Raw genomic sequence first — 14,764 nt, forward strand, 5'->3', positions numbered from 1 at the left:
TTGTTCAAATCCTCAACTTCCACAAAAGATGCGCGCCGGATTAGCCCGGAGCGCCTTCCAAAGCCCGGCGTTTTCACGGCGGGTTCCTTCCGGACGCTGCGAGCGCCTCCTCCTCCTCCTCCTCCGGTCCAGACGGTGTTTTCTTCTCGGGCTGACAGGAGCCGGCTGTTTGCACATTCCTTGAATAAAAGCGCTTTCTGAACTGAAAGTCCGGATCGTGGAAACTCGGGCGGCTGAGAAGGCACCGTGTCGTGACAGCTTTTTGCGACCGGGCCGTCCTCACGCTCAAGGATGCTTCGGCGCGGTTGCCACGGTAACCCGGCAACCAGGAGGTCACCGGCCACCGTCTTCACCACTTGAGCTTTCAGCGGCAAACATCTGCAGAATGATTTGGCAATAAAAAGAACGAGAGGGTGAATGTCTCTTTTGAACATGTGAATGACCGAGTGAATGGTCGTGTGTCTCGATATGACGTGAATGGTTGCATGTATAAGTGAATCATCATGTGTCTCTACGATGTGAGAGGGTGAATATTTGTGTATCTTTATGACATGTGAATGACTAAATTAGTTGTTTGTCTCTGACATGTGAATGAGAGGGTGAATGGTAGCGTGTCTCAAGAGAACACGTGAATGACTGAGCGAATCGTCATATTCCGTGATATGACATGAATGAGAGGCCGTCCTCCAGGGGGCGCCACTGGTACCGGTTCTAACTAACTATCCGTTCCCCGTAGATCCGTACTACCAGGACCCGGCCAGGTGCAACCCAGGTAAGGGTGACCTTTGACCTGCTATCCTTCGTAACATCCTCGGGAGTTCATCCTCAACCACATATGTGGGTACTTCACGTCCCGTTTTGCCTTTTTTATCCGGCCCGCCAAACTATTTTCTTTTCAATCAATATTCAACTCCATACAAAATAATGTCGGTACATTTACGATCATTAACGGTTTTGACGGTTGAAATAAAATGCCAGGAAATTCAAATTGCGATTTTCAATTTACGTGACACCGAGTTGGCCCGCGCATAAAAACGAAATAAGAAATGTGGCCCACCAGCCAAAATAATTGCCCACCCCCGCTCTAGTAGCAGCGCTTGTTTTGTTTTTTTTTGTTTTCTTTTAACGGCGTTTACGACTCCCTCCTTCCGACCCGCCGCCGGCTCATCCCAGACGGCGGGTGGTTAATTCAACACGGACAGCGAAATTACCGGCGCCGCAGCTGCGAGCTATTACTCAAGCGGACGCCGTCTGTGACCGGCGGCTGCTGGCGCTTAAAAAAAAAAAAAAAAAAAAATTAATGTATTTTTTTAACCCCCTCTGCCAGAATCCAGCCCCGACTTCCCCATGGACTCCACCAACCTCCACTGCAGGGGACCGGACGGAGGTAACCGCTAAAAACATACGGCTAGCATTGTTTAGCTCAGGGGTCGGCAGCCCTCTTCCATCTTTACACTGCGGCTCCGAGCGGCTCGGGAAAATAAACGATAAATATTTAATTGATGCGTATTTCATTTGTGTTAATTCCTTTTTTTCACTTGAAATATTAAATAAAATTATATTTATTATTTTTCGTCGCTCAAAATAACGTCACACTCGCGGAAGCCGGTAAAGTCCCGATGTGCAGATGCTGTGCGCGGAAGTTCAGGAGCAGAAGTCCCATAAACCAGGTGAAATAAATATTTATGAAGATATTTTGCAAATATTTATTTTTTATTGTTTACTGACACAGTGATTTTTTTCCCGATTTATTTTTAAAATTCAGGTCAAGGCTCCGCTAAACGCTCTGAAAGCCCAAAGCTCAAAATGACTTCATTACATAAATAAAATTTAATTTTCTCTGTAATACTTTGTGAATTTCAGAAGCAACACACTTGTTTATACAAAGTGTAAAGGTAATAAAAAGCAATATATACAGCGGTACCTTTATTTTAAGTAAGTAATTGCGGCTCCCGGTGTTTTCTTTTCCGAGGAAACGGGGTCCAAATGGCTCTTTGGGTGTTAAGGGTTGCCGACCCCTGGTTTAGCTGAAAGCGCTAGCCAATGCTATGCGGGGTTTTATTTTTCTGGGTTACCGAAAAAAATATGATAAAAAAATGTCGCGCCCAGAGTCTCGCGCAGGCCGGCGATGGGACGACTGTTGCGAGTTAGGGTCGGACACGGGGATCTCCTCCGCCGCCGCCATCTGTCCCACATGACACGCCGCCGCCATGACCAATGCGGTCTGGATGTTTGGACTCTTACGGATGAGGAGTCTGAATACTGAGTGTTTTTTTTTTTTTTGCTTTTGCTAAAAGTTATGATCCCGAGGGATCACCCACACTGTGCATCTGTGTGTTTGTGTAGATCGCTGTCAGTGCAAGAACGTCAAGATAGGCTGGAAAACCTACCAGAGGAACAACTACAACTATGGTGAGTCCCTAAAGTAGATGGAGACAATGGGGAAAATGGGAAATGTTCACGTTTTGTGAGGTATAAAGTGCCTCTCAGCAAGAAGGTCCCTTGTTGTGGAGTCTCCGATGTTCTCCACGGGTGCAGGAGGTCCATTGGAGACCCTAAATTGTCCAGAAGTAACACTAAGGTTACACTCAGTCGCCATGTGCAGCCTTGTTGTAGACAACAACAATGGCCAATTCGGGAGTACTCCAGAGTACTTCTGCTGTTACCACTCCCAGTACTGAACTCCAGAGTGTGCGTATGTTGCACTTCCTGCTGGGTCAACCATAACAACAACGAACTGTAGACTCCAGAGTACTCTGGAGTACACCTAGAGATAGGAAGTGCTATCTTTGCACGCACTGTTGGGTCTACTAAAACTCCAGAGTACTTCTAAGGCTGTGACTCCCAGTACTGTACTCCAGAGTATGCGTATGTTGCACTTCCTGCTGGGTCAACCATAACAACAGTGGCCGATGGCCTCCAGAGTACTCTGGAGTACTGCACTTGGGAGTACTGCATAGAGATAGGAGGTGCCATCTATGCATGCATTGTTGGGTCGACCAAAACAGTGGCCAACTCCAGAGTACTCCAGAGTACTTCTACTGCTATGACTCCCAGTACTGTATTCCAGAGTATGCGTATATTGCACTTCCTGCTGGGTCAGCCGTTACAACATTGGCCTGTGTACTCCAGAGTACTGTACTCCAGAGTACAGTACTCCAGAGTACTGTACTCTGGAGTACGTGCAGGGATAGGAAGTGCCCTCTAGGCATGCAATGTTGGGTCGACCAAAACAACAACGGCCAACTCCAGAGTACCCCAGAGTACTTCTACTACTCCTTCCTCTAGACATACTTCAGAGTTCTGTACTCTGCAGTGCTTTGGACCGGGTCTACGTCCTCCTGGAAGTGATCTTAGCCTTGTAGGTCAAGGTCACTCCAAGAAGCAAATACTCCACTTGCCACCATTGTTGATGTTTACACTCACTGCAGTACCTGCTTTTGTTCTTGCGCTGAGACAGGAAGTGGCGGGGGGGAGTCATAACAACAACAACGAGTACACCAAGTGCGTGACTCCTGGCCTACTCTTGGAATTGTCCCTCCTTGAAGTCCAGGGTCACTCCAAGAAGTATCTCCACCTCATTTTCTGTCTGTAGCATCCCTAGCTTGGGCACCATTGTTGACGTTTACACTCTTTCGCAGGAACTGTCTCTGGCTACTAGCTAACTACTAGCTAACTACTAGCTCTGCGCATAACAGAGTCACTACTTTCATATTGTTTTCACACCTTGTGGTTCCAAATGCTTTGAAATGGCTAGCAAGGCGCTAACGATGCCGTCGGGAGCAACTCGGGGGTTCACAGACCCCCAAGTCGGATTAGGCCGCTAAGCTTCTGATTGGAGGGACCCCCAATTTGTTTCCCATGATTGGCTGCGCAAAACATTGCCATCTGCATCGCGATGAAATTATTTTTCGGCAAATGAAAACACCTCCGTTTATTTGGGGTCCCTGGATAAGCAGGATGTTCGGTACCGTTTGTTGACGCGCCGTTTTGTCTCGGAAATACGATCCACCGGGGATCAAACGCGCAACTATTTTTGCTGTATCTGGTAGGAGGCGATCTAAGTAAATATGTATATTTGGGTTTATATAAATATCTCCCCGGTCAGCTCGAGGTGAAGCTCGCCGGTGGCCCGGTGGAGTTAGCGTATCCCGCTGCCACGTGTTAGCGCGCCTCCCAATTCGTCCTCCGTCGGCCGCCGCTTTTCCAAACCAAACCTCCAAACCTTTTAAAGTGAGAATGCGGTTTGAGGTTGTTTTTTTTTTTTTCTTTTGTGAAACTGTTAAATTAGACGCAAAGGGAAGCCAGAAGAGTTTCCAGATGATTACAGGGTTGTGATTTTGGCAAATTCAGCAGGGATTTCCGCGCCGAGCTCGCCGACACCGCAGGATCTGCGACTTTGGTCTCGTTTCCAGCCTCGGGTTTTTTCGGGGGGAGCTAACTTTGAAAACATTCAGCCGGCCGGAGCGACTTACATCCTCGGGCGACTCTTTGGCGCAACTTAGCTTAGCTTAGCAGGGTTGGGAGCCACCACCTGCTCTACGCGGTGCGACCGGCGCCTTCATTGAAGGTTTCAATGTGTTAACCATAGCGCCTTTAGCGGCTAACAGGGAATCTTCAATCTTTGTAGTTACTGCTAACAGCTAAGACAATCTATATTTCATTATATTTCTTATTCTTCCTCCTTTCCACTATTATCTATTACTGTTATGTTTTTACTTGAAACTCTGGCACAACAATTTCCTTCGGGATAAATAAAGTTGTTCTCATCTCATCTCATCTAACTTAGCAGTTAGCAGCATTTAGCAAACACCATTAGCGACAGGCTAAAGAGCCACCGGTTCCCGCGGAAGCATCTCCAAGCCCTCTTTGTAATTAGCTTGGTCGGCTAGCCGAGGTACAAATGCGCAAACCGTTAGCTCGCTTTGCTGGTTTCGACTCTCAGGAGGCCGATTATATTTTTCTACAAAACCTCAGATTTTTGAGACACAACCCAAAGACAACGTAGCCGGTGGACGGACGCCAAAGACGAGGCTTGGAGCAAAAGCAAAAAATAAATGAAAAAGAATTAAAAAAATAATAATAATCAGCGTTTGCAAAAAAGCCTCAGAGATAAGCCGTCGTCATTCCGGGATAATATTCCGCGGACGAGTGAAACCGAAGTCTTGGGGAATGCGCCGCCGTCGGTTTGTTTACGGGAAACTAAACGAAGCCCGGAAAGAAAAAGATCGTCCGGCGAGTGAAAAAAACCCGACGGGGACTTTGATCCGGCGAACGCTGGGAGTATCAGCGGGTTACCGAAGCGTTCGCGGGCCGCGGGACGCCGTCGGAAACGAGGGGTATTTCAAGCCGAGCGTCTCGCCGGCCGTCCAAAGCAAACATCCCGAGGCGGCCGGGGAAAGGTCGAGGAGGGGAAGACGCACGGAGAAGGGGGGAGGCCGACCTAATTTCCGAAACAGAATATCTTTGAAGGCGTCGTCGGACAAGATGGAGAGATTTGGGACATTCTGGAAGGAGACGTTAGCGAACGGCGGCGTTCGGGTTCTTACTTCTGCTGCGGAAGGTTGACGGTTCCATTCCTGAGTTGCTCCCGATGGTACGGTTAGCGGTTAGCGTGGCTAACGCCGCCACGGCGTGAATGGGTGAGCGCTAAAATCTGGAAAAACAACAGCGAAATATTTTGATTAAACCGATTTTCAACACGTTTCCGTGTCGGAATCCACCCGCGAGCTTCAGAACAACCTGTATCGGATGGTTTTCTGGATCCGTCGTAGGAATCGATATTTTCTTTGGACGGTTTCTTCGAGCAAAACAGCGGCTGAATCTGGTTGCTAGGCGACGGGACGTCCCAACTGTGAACAAAAACAGAAAAGTACATAAGTCGTATGCTCCGATTCCATTAGCTACCCCGCTTCTACCGCTAACTTGAGGCTAGCGCAGCGATTAGCGCTTCCAAATTTTTCCTTTGTTTTAGTGTAAAGGAGGTAAGCAGGTCAAATGTAAACATCTTTCTATGTAATGAACTGTTGCTCTAAAAAATACATAACAAATTAATATTGAAAATTAATATTAAAAAAAGAATTGATGAAATCACACCCTAAAAATATTGTTGATCTTGTCACTGTGGGAAAAATTTGCTGCTCGAATTTATTAGAAAATGGATTGTTAAAAAATAAAAGATTGATCGTTGATCAATCTTTTTAATTTTTCCCCTTTTTTTGCTATCGTTTTTGTAAATTTTATAGAAATAAGAAGAGAAAGATCGTTTTAACAATGTCACTAGAAGTTTGTTTATCAAAAAAAAATCAATTTGTTTTCACATTTTGAAGCAAAAGAAAAACATTTTTCATTTATCGCTTACCTGTTTTTTTTTCTCTTTTTTTGTATAGAAACCTCAGAAGCATGTGAGAAAAAAAACATCAAAAAAGATTTGATTTTAGGCCGGGGAGGCAAAAAGAAATTGATCCGAGGGCCGCGAGTCTGAGACCCCTACTTTCTACGATGCGCCAATACGAGAGTGAATGTTTGTACGTCTGGGAATAACGTCTAAATGAGAGGGTGAATGTTGTCCTACATGTATGAATGAATGAATGAACGAGTGACTCTATTACATGTGAATGAGCGCTTGTTACGTCTGGATGCTGCCCTGTGATTGGCCGGTCCGGGTTTGATCCTGTGGCGCGTGAATGAACGAGTGAATTACGCATGTCCCTACATTACATGTGAATGAGAGGGTGAATGTTAACTTTCTACTTAATGTATGAACGAGTGAATGAGCAAGTGAACCTGTTACATGTGAATGAGTGGTTGCTACGTCTGGATGCTGCCCTGTGATTGGCCGGTCCCAGTGGGTCTCTATGACGCGTGAATGAACGAGTGAATGGTTGCAAGTCTCATATGACATGTGAATGTTATATTTCTATATAATGTATGAATGAACGAGTGAATCTGTTACATGTGAATGAGCGGTTGTTACATCTGGATTCTGCCCTGTGATTGGCCGGCCCCAGTTTATCTCTCATGTGTGAATGAACAAGTGAATGACGCACGTCCCTACATTACATGCGAATGAGAGGGTGAATGTTATATTTCTATATAATGTATGAATGAACGCGCGAATCTGTTACATGTGAATGAGCGGTCGCTACGTCTGGATGCTGCCCTGTGATTGGCCGACCCGTTTGTCCCTGTGACGCGTGAATGCACGAGTGAATGACGCACGTCCCTACATTACATGTGAATGAGAGGGTGAATGCTATCTTTCTATATAATGTATGAACGAGTGAATGAACGAGTGAATCTATTACATGCGACTGACTGCCTGTTACGTCTGGATGCTGCCCTGTGATTGGCCGACCCCAGTTTGTCCCTGTGACGCGTGAATGAACGAGTGAATGACACACGTCCCAACATTACATGTGAATGAGAGGGTGAATGCTATCTTTCTATATACCGATGACGAACGAATGAATGGATGGATGGCTGACGGGCGGACCTGTCGTCCTCGCAGTGATCCGAGCCAGGGTGAGGGACGTGAGGAAGCGAGGCCTGGAGCCGACCGCCGTGGTGGAGGTGAGGGAGGTGCTGAAGTCCTCCCTGGTCCACATCCCCAGGGAGGTCCTGACGCTCTACTACTCGTCCTCCTGCGCCTGTCCGCCGCTGACCGCCGGGGAGGAGTACCTCATCATGGGCTACGAGAACGAAGAGACGTCCAGGTGAGGGGAGGAAGGGGGCGGAGCCTAAATCCAGCCGCCGGTCAGACGTTTTTGTTTTTCTGACGTTGTGGTTGCGGCCGCCCCGCAGGCTGCTGCTGATCGACGGCTCCATCGCCCTGAAGTGGAAGGAGAAGCTGGGCAAGAAGGTCAAGGTAGGAGACGCGCCTCATTTGAAAGTGAGGGAGGAACGTCGTAAAAATAAAAATAAAAAACTCAGCTCAGGAGCTTAATTTGACCTCCTGTTGCACCCGCGAATAAAGAAATCTGTCTTTAAAAAAAATAACAAGTAATCGCCGCGGGTGGAGAAAAGTAAACAAGGAGGGGACTCGCTATTTTCTTTCCCCGTAAATGTTGGCTAATTAGTGATAAAGGGTTTTATTTGCTTGGTGAAAATTTTGAAAAATAAGGAAATCCAACAGAGCATTAAAAAAAAAAAAAAAGTGAAAAAAAGAACAAAAAATAAATAAATAAAAAAGTAATCACCCCGAGTGGAGAAAAATAAACAAGGAGGGGATTCGCTTTTTTTTTTCCCCCGCAAATGTTGGCTAATCAGTGATAAAGGGTTTTATTTCTTGGTGAAAATTTTGAAAAAAATAAAGAAAAATAAGGAAATCCAACAGAGCATGGAAAAAAAAAAAAAAAAAAAAAAAAAGGTTTTATTTGCCAGGTGAAAATTTTGAAAAATAAGGAACTCCAACATAGCATAAAAAATAAAAAAAAAAAAAAAGGAAAGAAAAATATGGAAGGGAGGGGCGACACAACCAATCAGGGGAAAAAAAAAAAAAAAGAACAAAAATAAGTAAATAAAACAACTCATCGCCCCGAGTGGAGAAAAGTAAACAAGGAAGGGACTCGCTTTTTTTTTTTTTTTTTCCTGCAAATGACGGCTAATCAGTGATAAAGGGTTTTATTTGCTAGGTGAAAATTTTGACAAAAGATATAAAAAATAAATAAATAAGTAAAAAAAAAAAAAAGAGAAATAAAAATATTTAAGGGAGAGGCGACCCAGCTAAGCAAGAAAAAAAATAAATAAATCAGGGCTAATCAGTCCAAAGGGTTTTATTTGCTAGATGAAAATTTTTGAAAAAAAAATGAATAAAAATAAGGAAATCCAGATGAGCGTGAAAAAAAAAATCAGTGAAAAAAGAACAAAAAAAATAAATAAAATAAAAATAATCGCCCCGGGTGGGAGTAGTAAGCAAGGAAGGGACTCGCTTTTTTTTTTCCCCGCAAATGTTGGCTAATCAGTGATAAAGGTTTTATTTGCTTGGTGAAAATTTTGAGAAAAGATATATAAAAATAAATAAAAAAAAATAAAAAAAATAAAAAAAGAGAAATAAAAATATGACGGCTAATCAGTGATAAAGGGTTTTATTTGTTAGATGAAAATTTTGAAAAAAATATATAAGAATATGGAAATGGAAAAAAAATTAAAAAAAGGAAAATATGGAAGGAAGGAGTGATCCAACCAAGCTTTAAAAAAAAAACAAAAAAAAAAACTGATGGAATCACCCCGGGTGGAGAAAGCTATTGTTTTTTTTCCTGCAGCTAATCAGTGATAAAGGCTTTTATTTGAGAAATGAACATTTTGAAAAAAATAAATACAAATATGGAGGGGAAGGACGACCCAACCGAGCCAGGAAAAAAAGAAAAAAAAAAAAAAAAAGGAAAAGTAAATGACAAGCTAATCCGTGATAAGTGTTTTTATGTGTGAAATTCAAAATTCAAATATAGAAAAAAAAAAAAAACAATGTAATCGCCCGTGGAGTAAAAGTGATAACAAGGAGGGGACTCACTGGTTTTTTTTTGTTTTTTTTTTTCTTTTTCCGCAAACGACAGCTGATCGGTGGTAAGAGTTTTTATTTACAATTTATTACATTTATTTGAATATAGAAAAAAATAAATAAAAATGCGGAGGGGAGGGGCGACTCAACCGAACCACTGGTTAAGAGCGGAGAAAAAAAAAAACAAAAACAAAAAAAACATAAGAAAAATAAAATAAAAATTAATAGCCCCGGGTTTTGTCTTATTTCCTGCAAATCAGTTTTTTATTTACGAAATAAACATTTTGAAATAAATGTTGAAATCAACATTTAATACATTTAAACAATAAACTTTAATGAAATAAATAAAAATATAGAGAGGAGGTGCGACCCAACCGAGCTTAAGAAAAAAAAAAAAAAGGGAGACAAATTTCTTGCCCGAAAATGCTGACTATATATGTGTGTGTGTGTGTGTGTGTGTGTGTGTGTGTGTGTGTCCTATACAGAGGTGGGACCAGGTCCTGCGAGGGAGAACCCAAGCAGCTGATCGCCGGAGCCGCCACTGAGATTTGACTGTGTGTGTGTGTGTGTGTGTGTGCATGAGTGTGTGTGTCTATGAGTGTGTGTGTGTGTGAGGGAGTTTTTGTAATGTGTGTGTTTGTGTAGATATTGCACTATCACAAGCTGTCGTAGCTGAATGTAGTTCATCTCTCCATCGATCGGACGGTTTAAGAGTCCGGTTGTCATTTATCATCTTTGCACAAACATAATTTAGTGTGTGTGTGTGTGTGTGTGTGTGTGTGTGTGTGTGTGTGGGAAGCACTCAAAGACGAGAGGTAGGGGGCGGAGCTTGTAGCACAGCCGCGCAAACGCGTACACAACACTTTTCTGGATCTTTCCCTATCATCTTCCTCTTCATCGCAAACCAACCCGGACGTCGGCCATGTTTGCGTCGCCATGGTAACGAAGGGGACCCCCCCGACATCGCGCCGTTCTTCGCTTTCGGGAATTCGGTGATTTCGGGCGATCCTGCCGAAGACGACCGGATTGTTTTTTTTTTTTTGTTTATTTTTTTTTCCCCAGGCGGTGGAAATAACTAGCGGCCGTTTTAAAGAACTACAAATATGGCGGCTCCACAAGCAGACATTAAAGTCACTTACAAATCAGCAATAAATTGATTTTAAAAGATAATAAAAAGAAGGAAGCGATTGATCGGCCCTTGCGCTCACCCCTGCTGAGATACCGGGTTGTGATTGGCTGGATTAGATTAGATTATTTTTATTTTATCGTTTTTTTTTTTTTTTTTTTTTTTAAATAGACAGGGGTTGAAAACTGAAACCGGCGTCAAGAACGAAAAAGAAAGAAAAAAAAAATGTTTGTGTTCGCTTACGATTAAGTCGTTTATTTCCGTTTTTTTTTGTTTTCCTATTTTCTTTTTTTTTTTTTGTTCTTCATCCTTCCGCTGCTCTGTCAAACCGGGATTTGGCTTTTAGTCGGGTTTAATCGAAACGTGGAAGAAGGAAGGAACTCGAAATGACACGTCAGAAAAACCGAATTCCAAATTAAAAGCTTCTTTTTTTTTTGTTGTCGTTGTTTGATTCTGTCACTGAAGTTCATAGCAAATAAAAAGAAAAGTAATCAAGTATTGAGTTATTGATTGGTTCGGTGAGTACATTTTTTTTTTTTTAATTTTATTAAACTCAAACACAAAGCAGAACATCAGGAATTTTCAGGTCTTAACCTTCAAAATAAATGTGTCTATTTTTATATTTTATTTTGAAATAATTCTCATCTATTTTAAAGGTCAAACCGGTAGAATTTTTTTTAAATAAATGTTAATCATTTTTCAACAAATACTTTTACGCAAACTAAATGTTTTTTTTTTCTTATTGTTATTATTAAACAGTCAAACTAAAAGAATGCCAAGAATTTTCAGGTCTTGACCTTCAAAATAAATGTATCTATTTTTATATTTTATTTTGAAATATTTCTCATCCATTTTAAGGATGATGTAAAGCAGGTAGATTTTTTTAAATATATTTTATTCATTTTTCACCAAATCCCTTTACACAAACTATTTTTTTTTAAGTAAACAGTCAAACAAAAAGCAGAACACCAGAAATGTTCAGGTCTTGACCTTCAAAATAAAGGTCTTTTTTTAATATTTTTTTTTGGAATAATCTTTGAATTATTTCTCATCCATTTTAAAAATGATATATTTAAATGATGTTATTTTTAAACGTTTTCAACAAATTCTCTTACACAAACTATCTTTTTATATTTTTTTTATTTCTATTAAACAGTCAAACAAAAAGCAGAACCCCAGGAATTTTAAGCTCTTGACCTTCAAAATAAAAGTCTTTTTTTTAATTTTTTGAATAATCGTTGAATTATTTCTCATCCATTTTTAAACTATTTCTTTAAATGATGCTATTTTGAAACGTTTTCACCAAATTATTTTACAGAAACTAAATGTTTATTTTTGGGGGGGTGGAGCATTTAAATTTTAATTTTTTTTTTGCAAATTACGCATTTGTCATTTTCACTGAACATGACATTTCAATTCATTCATCCATTCATGACCGACACCGCTTCTTATCCTGCACTAGAAGGGCTCTGATTGGCCGAGAGGCGGGTCACATGTAGAGATGGACAAACATTCACCCTCTCATTCACGCGTCATCTGAAGAAATTAAAAATTCACCCTCATTCACCTGTTATACAGAAAAAACTATTCACCCTCTCATTCACACGTAAAATTGAGACGTCCAACGATTCACCCTCTCATTCACGTCATACAGATAAATAATCATTCACCATCTCATGCAAGACATATATGGAGATATTCAAACATTCACATGTCGTACATTCAGTGATTCACCCTCTCATTCACACGTCACGTCGAGACGTCGCCATTCACCCTGTCATTCACACATAAGGTTGAGACGTCTCACGATTCACCCTCTCATTCACACGTTCGGACGATGCAGTGTGTCCAGTGGTGTGTTTGGAGTGTGTGAGGAACCCGGAGAACCCTGAGGAACCCCACGCACACACCTGGAGAACATGGAGCCTCCACGTGAGCTTCTAGCTGCGAGGTTAGCGAAGCGCTAACCTCCGCGCCATTCAAATATACATATAGATCCTTCAGGCTTGGAGGACGAGTCCAATCTTTCGGGATCTCTGGTGTTTCTCAGTGACGGGAGGAAAGTGGACGAGACAGCGCTGTGTGTGTGTGTGTGTGTGTGTGTGTGTGTGTGTGTGTGTGTGTGTGGGCATGCTTCCAATAGTTCCTGCCTGCTAATTTCCAGCCGTGTTTTCTCAGCTGCAGTTTCCATGAGAGAGAAGAGAAAATGTTTTCACGGATTTACTGCCGCTGCACCTCCTGGTCCTCCCCCTGCTCTTCCTCCTCCTCCTCTTCCTCCCGGCTGACTGAAAACACACCTGGTGTCGGTACAAGGTGTAGCCTGTTCCCGGACGCTGAGTGGCCCCATTCATGTTCCCGAGCGCTGACACAGCAAACACACACATCGGCGCTATTTTCATAGCGACCGGCCTTGTTAGCGGCGGAGGGTAAAAATAGCCTCCATCTTGACCTGCTGGTCAAAGCGCGATGCTACGCTGTCGTAGCGTCACACTGGTGCGGTTGTGTTTCAGGCATTAGATCTTCCATAGGAGCTAATAAGTGATTGGTGGAACTCATTAGCCGCGCCCGTTAGCGGATTCTTCTTGCGCCATTTTTAAAAGCTATCCTGGTCCCGAGGGTGGACGTCAGCGACGAAGGAAGGGTTGATGAGGAGGTCCGAGCTCGAGGAGGTACGAGGTTCCTCGGAGGAACATCGACAGAAGGCGTGCGGGGTTAGCTAGCGGCTAACGGCTAACGGGGAGCGCAGGGAGAAGATACAACCACCTCAAGCATTAATAGTTCTTATTCCATAAAAGCGGAGGCAGCTTCCATGTTGTCCATGTCTTTTTCTTCTTTGGTGGCTAGTTTTAGCATGTAGCGCTTAAGGCGCGCGTATTGGGAATGCTAAGCTAATTAGGAGGCTACTTCCTGGAACCCAATTCGTGAACGAGCCCTTGCGGGCGTCTGGTTTTAAGGCGATCGCAGCGCTGGACCTCGGGGTTTGTTTCCGTGCTGAACATCGCTGTCCGACTCTGACATCATCCTCAACACACACACACACACACACACACACACACACACACACACACACACATACGCAGGATGTACTGCCAGCTCCGTTGGGACAGATTAAATGGATTCCGCTGGTTCTAATCAGCGCATTCTGACAGGCCGGCGGTGGAAACGTCTATCAGCGGCGTCTCAGACAGGCCCGTCCGGGACAAACAAGCGGTTTCCCGGGAAACGGCGGCTACATCGGCGCCGGCGTGGAAACGTTAGCGTTCGGATAAATGAGCTACGTTGTCCCTGAAGTTACATCCACTCACAACTTTAAACCTTTCACGCTCGCTGTTTGTTTACACAAGTTGACCCCGCTTTCCTGCCCCGTGTACGACATTGGTGCGGTCTATGCATGTGTGTGTGTGTGTGTGTGTGTGTGAAGGGGGTTTAAAAACAAGTGTGTCTATATAAGCATACATAAACGTGCAGACGGATGGATTCTCATATTTCATTTTCCAGGGATTAAATTTGACCTCAGTGGATTATTTTTCAGCTAAAAACATATGTGTGTGTGTGTGTGTGTGTGTGTGTGTGTGCATCACCTAAGTGTTGAGACCCGTTCCTCTGAAAACATCTCGATTCGGCGCAAGAAGCAAACATGGAGGTCCTGTTCGGATGAAGTTCTCTGTGGGAATCAGACAGGAAGATGGAAACGAGAGTGACAGAACGTCGCTGGAGGGGTCGAAGGTGTGTGTCTCACCTGGGTCGGTGAGAAGGTCCAAGTCCAGGTCCAGGATCTCCGCCCCACGAACCAGACACCTGCAGAGTCTGCAGAACATCCTCACACCCCTCGCACTGCCAGCCATTTTATCGTTTATTAAAATAAATCATTCGAACATAAAAAAAAACTAAAAAAAAAAAAAAACTATTTTTTTTCTTTAAATGTGTGAAAATTAATTTCTTCCCGGCTTCAGGCTATTAAGACAAACACACAGCGGCTTCGTTTAATTGCAAAATTAGGTCAGTTTACCAAAAAAAAGAAAAAAAAAGGGGGGGAGGTTAGTGATTTTCATGTTAGCAAGCAATTACAAAAATATAGTTTCAGGGCAAAATAGGCATATTCTTATTTTAAATGCATCGGACTGTCATTATTTTAATAT

At 43.1% G+C, this 14,764-nt stretch overlaps 1 protein-coding gene across 2 annotated transcripts in view; it reads left to right on the plus strand.

The window, feature by feature from the left end:
* frzb (frizzled related protein) overlaps nt 1–11,121 on the plus strand; it is a 26,168-nt gene extending 15,047 nt beyond the window's left edge. The window contains exons 3-8 of one of the 2 annotated variants that reach the window (XM_086147679.1): nt 737–772; nt 1,328–1,387; nt 2,347–2,412; nt 7,511–7,715; nt 7,804–7,867; nt 9,985–11,121. In XM_086147679.1, the coding sequence (XP_086003805.1) occupies nt 737–772; nt 1,328–1,387; nt 2,347–2,412; nt 7,511–7,715; nt 7,804–7,867; nt 9,985–10,044 (491 nt within the window). In that variant the 3' untranslated portion in view covers nt 10,045–11,121. The remainder of the gene's footprint in view (nt 1–736; nt 773–1,327; nt 1,388–2,346; nt 2,413–7,510; nt 7,716–7,803; nt 7,868–9,984) is intronic. The other variant, XM_086147682.1, reaches the window with a different exon arrangement.
* The last annotated feature ends 3,643 nt before the right edge of the window (nt 11,122–14,764 follow it).

The sequence above is a fragment of the Fistularia commersonii genome, chromosome 6, assembly GCF_037954325.1.
Source record: "Fistularia commersonii isolate RoL2024-O1a breed Wild chromosome 6, RoL_Fcom_v1.0, whole genome shotgun sequence".
Classification (NCBI taxonomy): Eukaryota; Metazoa; Chordata; class Actinopteri; order Syngnathiformes; family Fistulariidae; genus Fistularia; species Fistularia commersonii.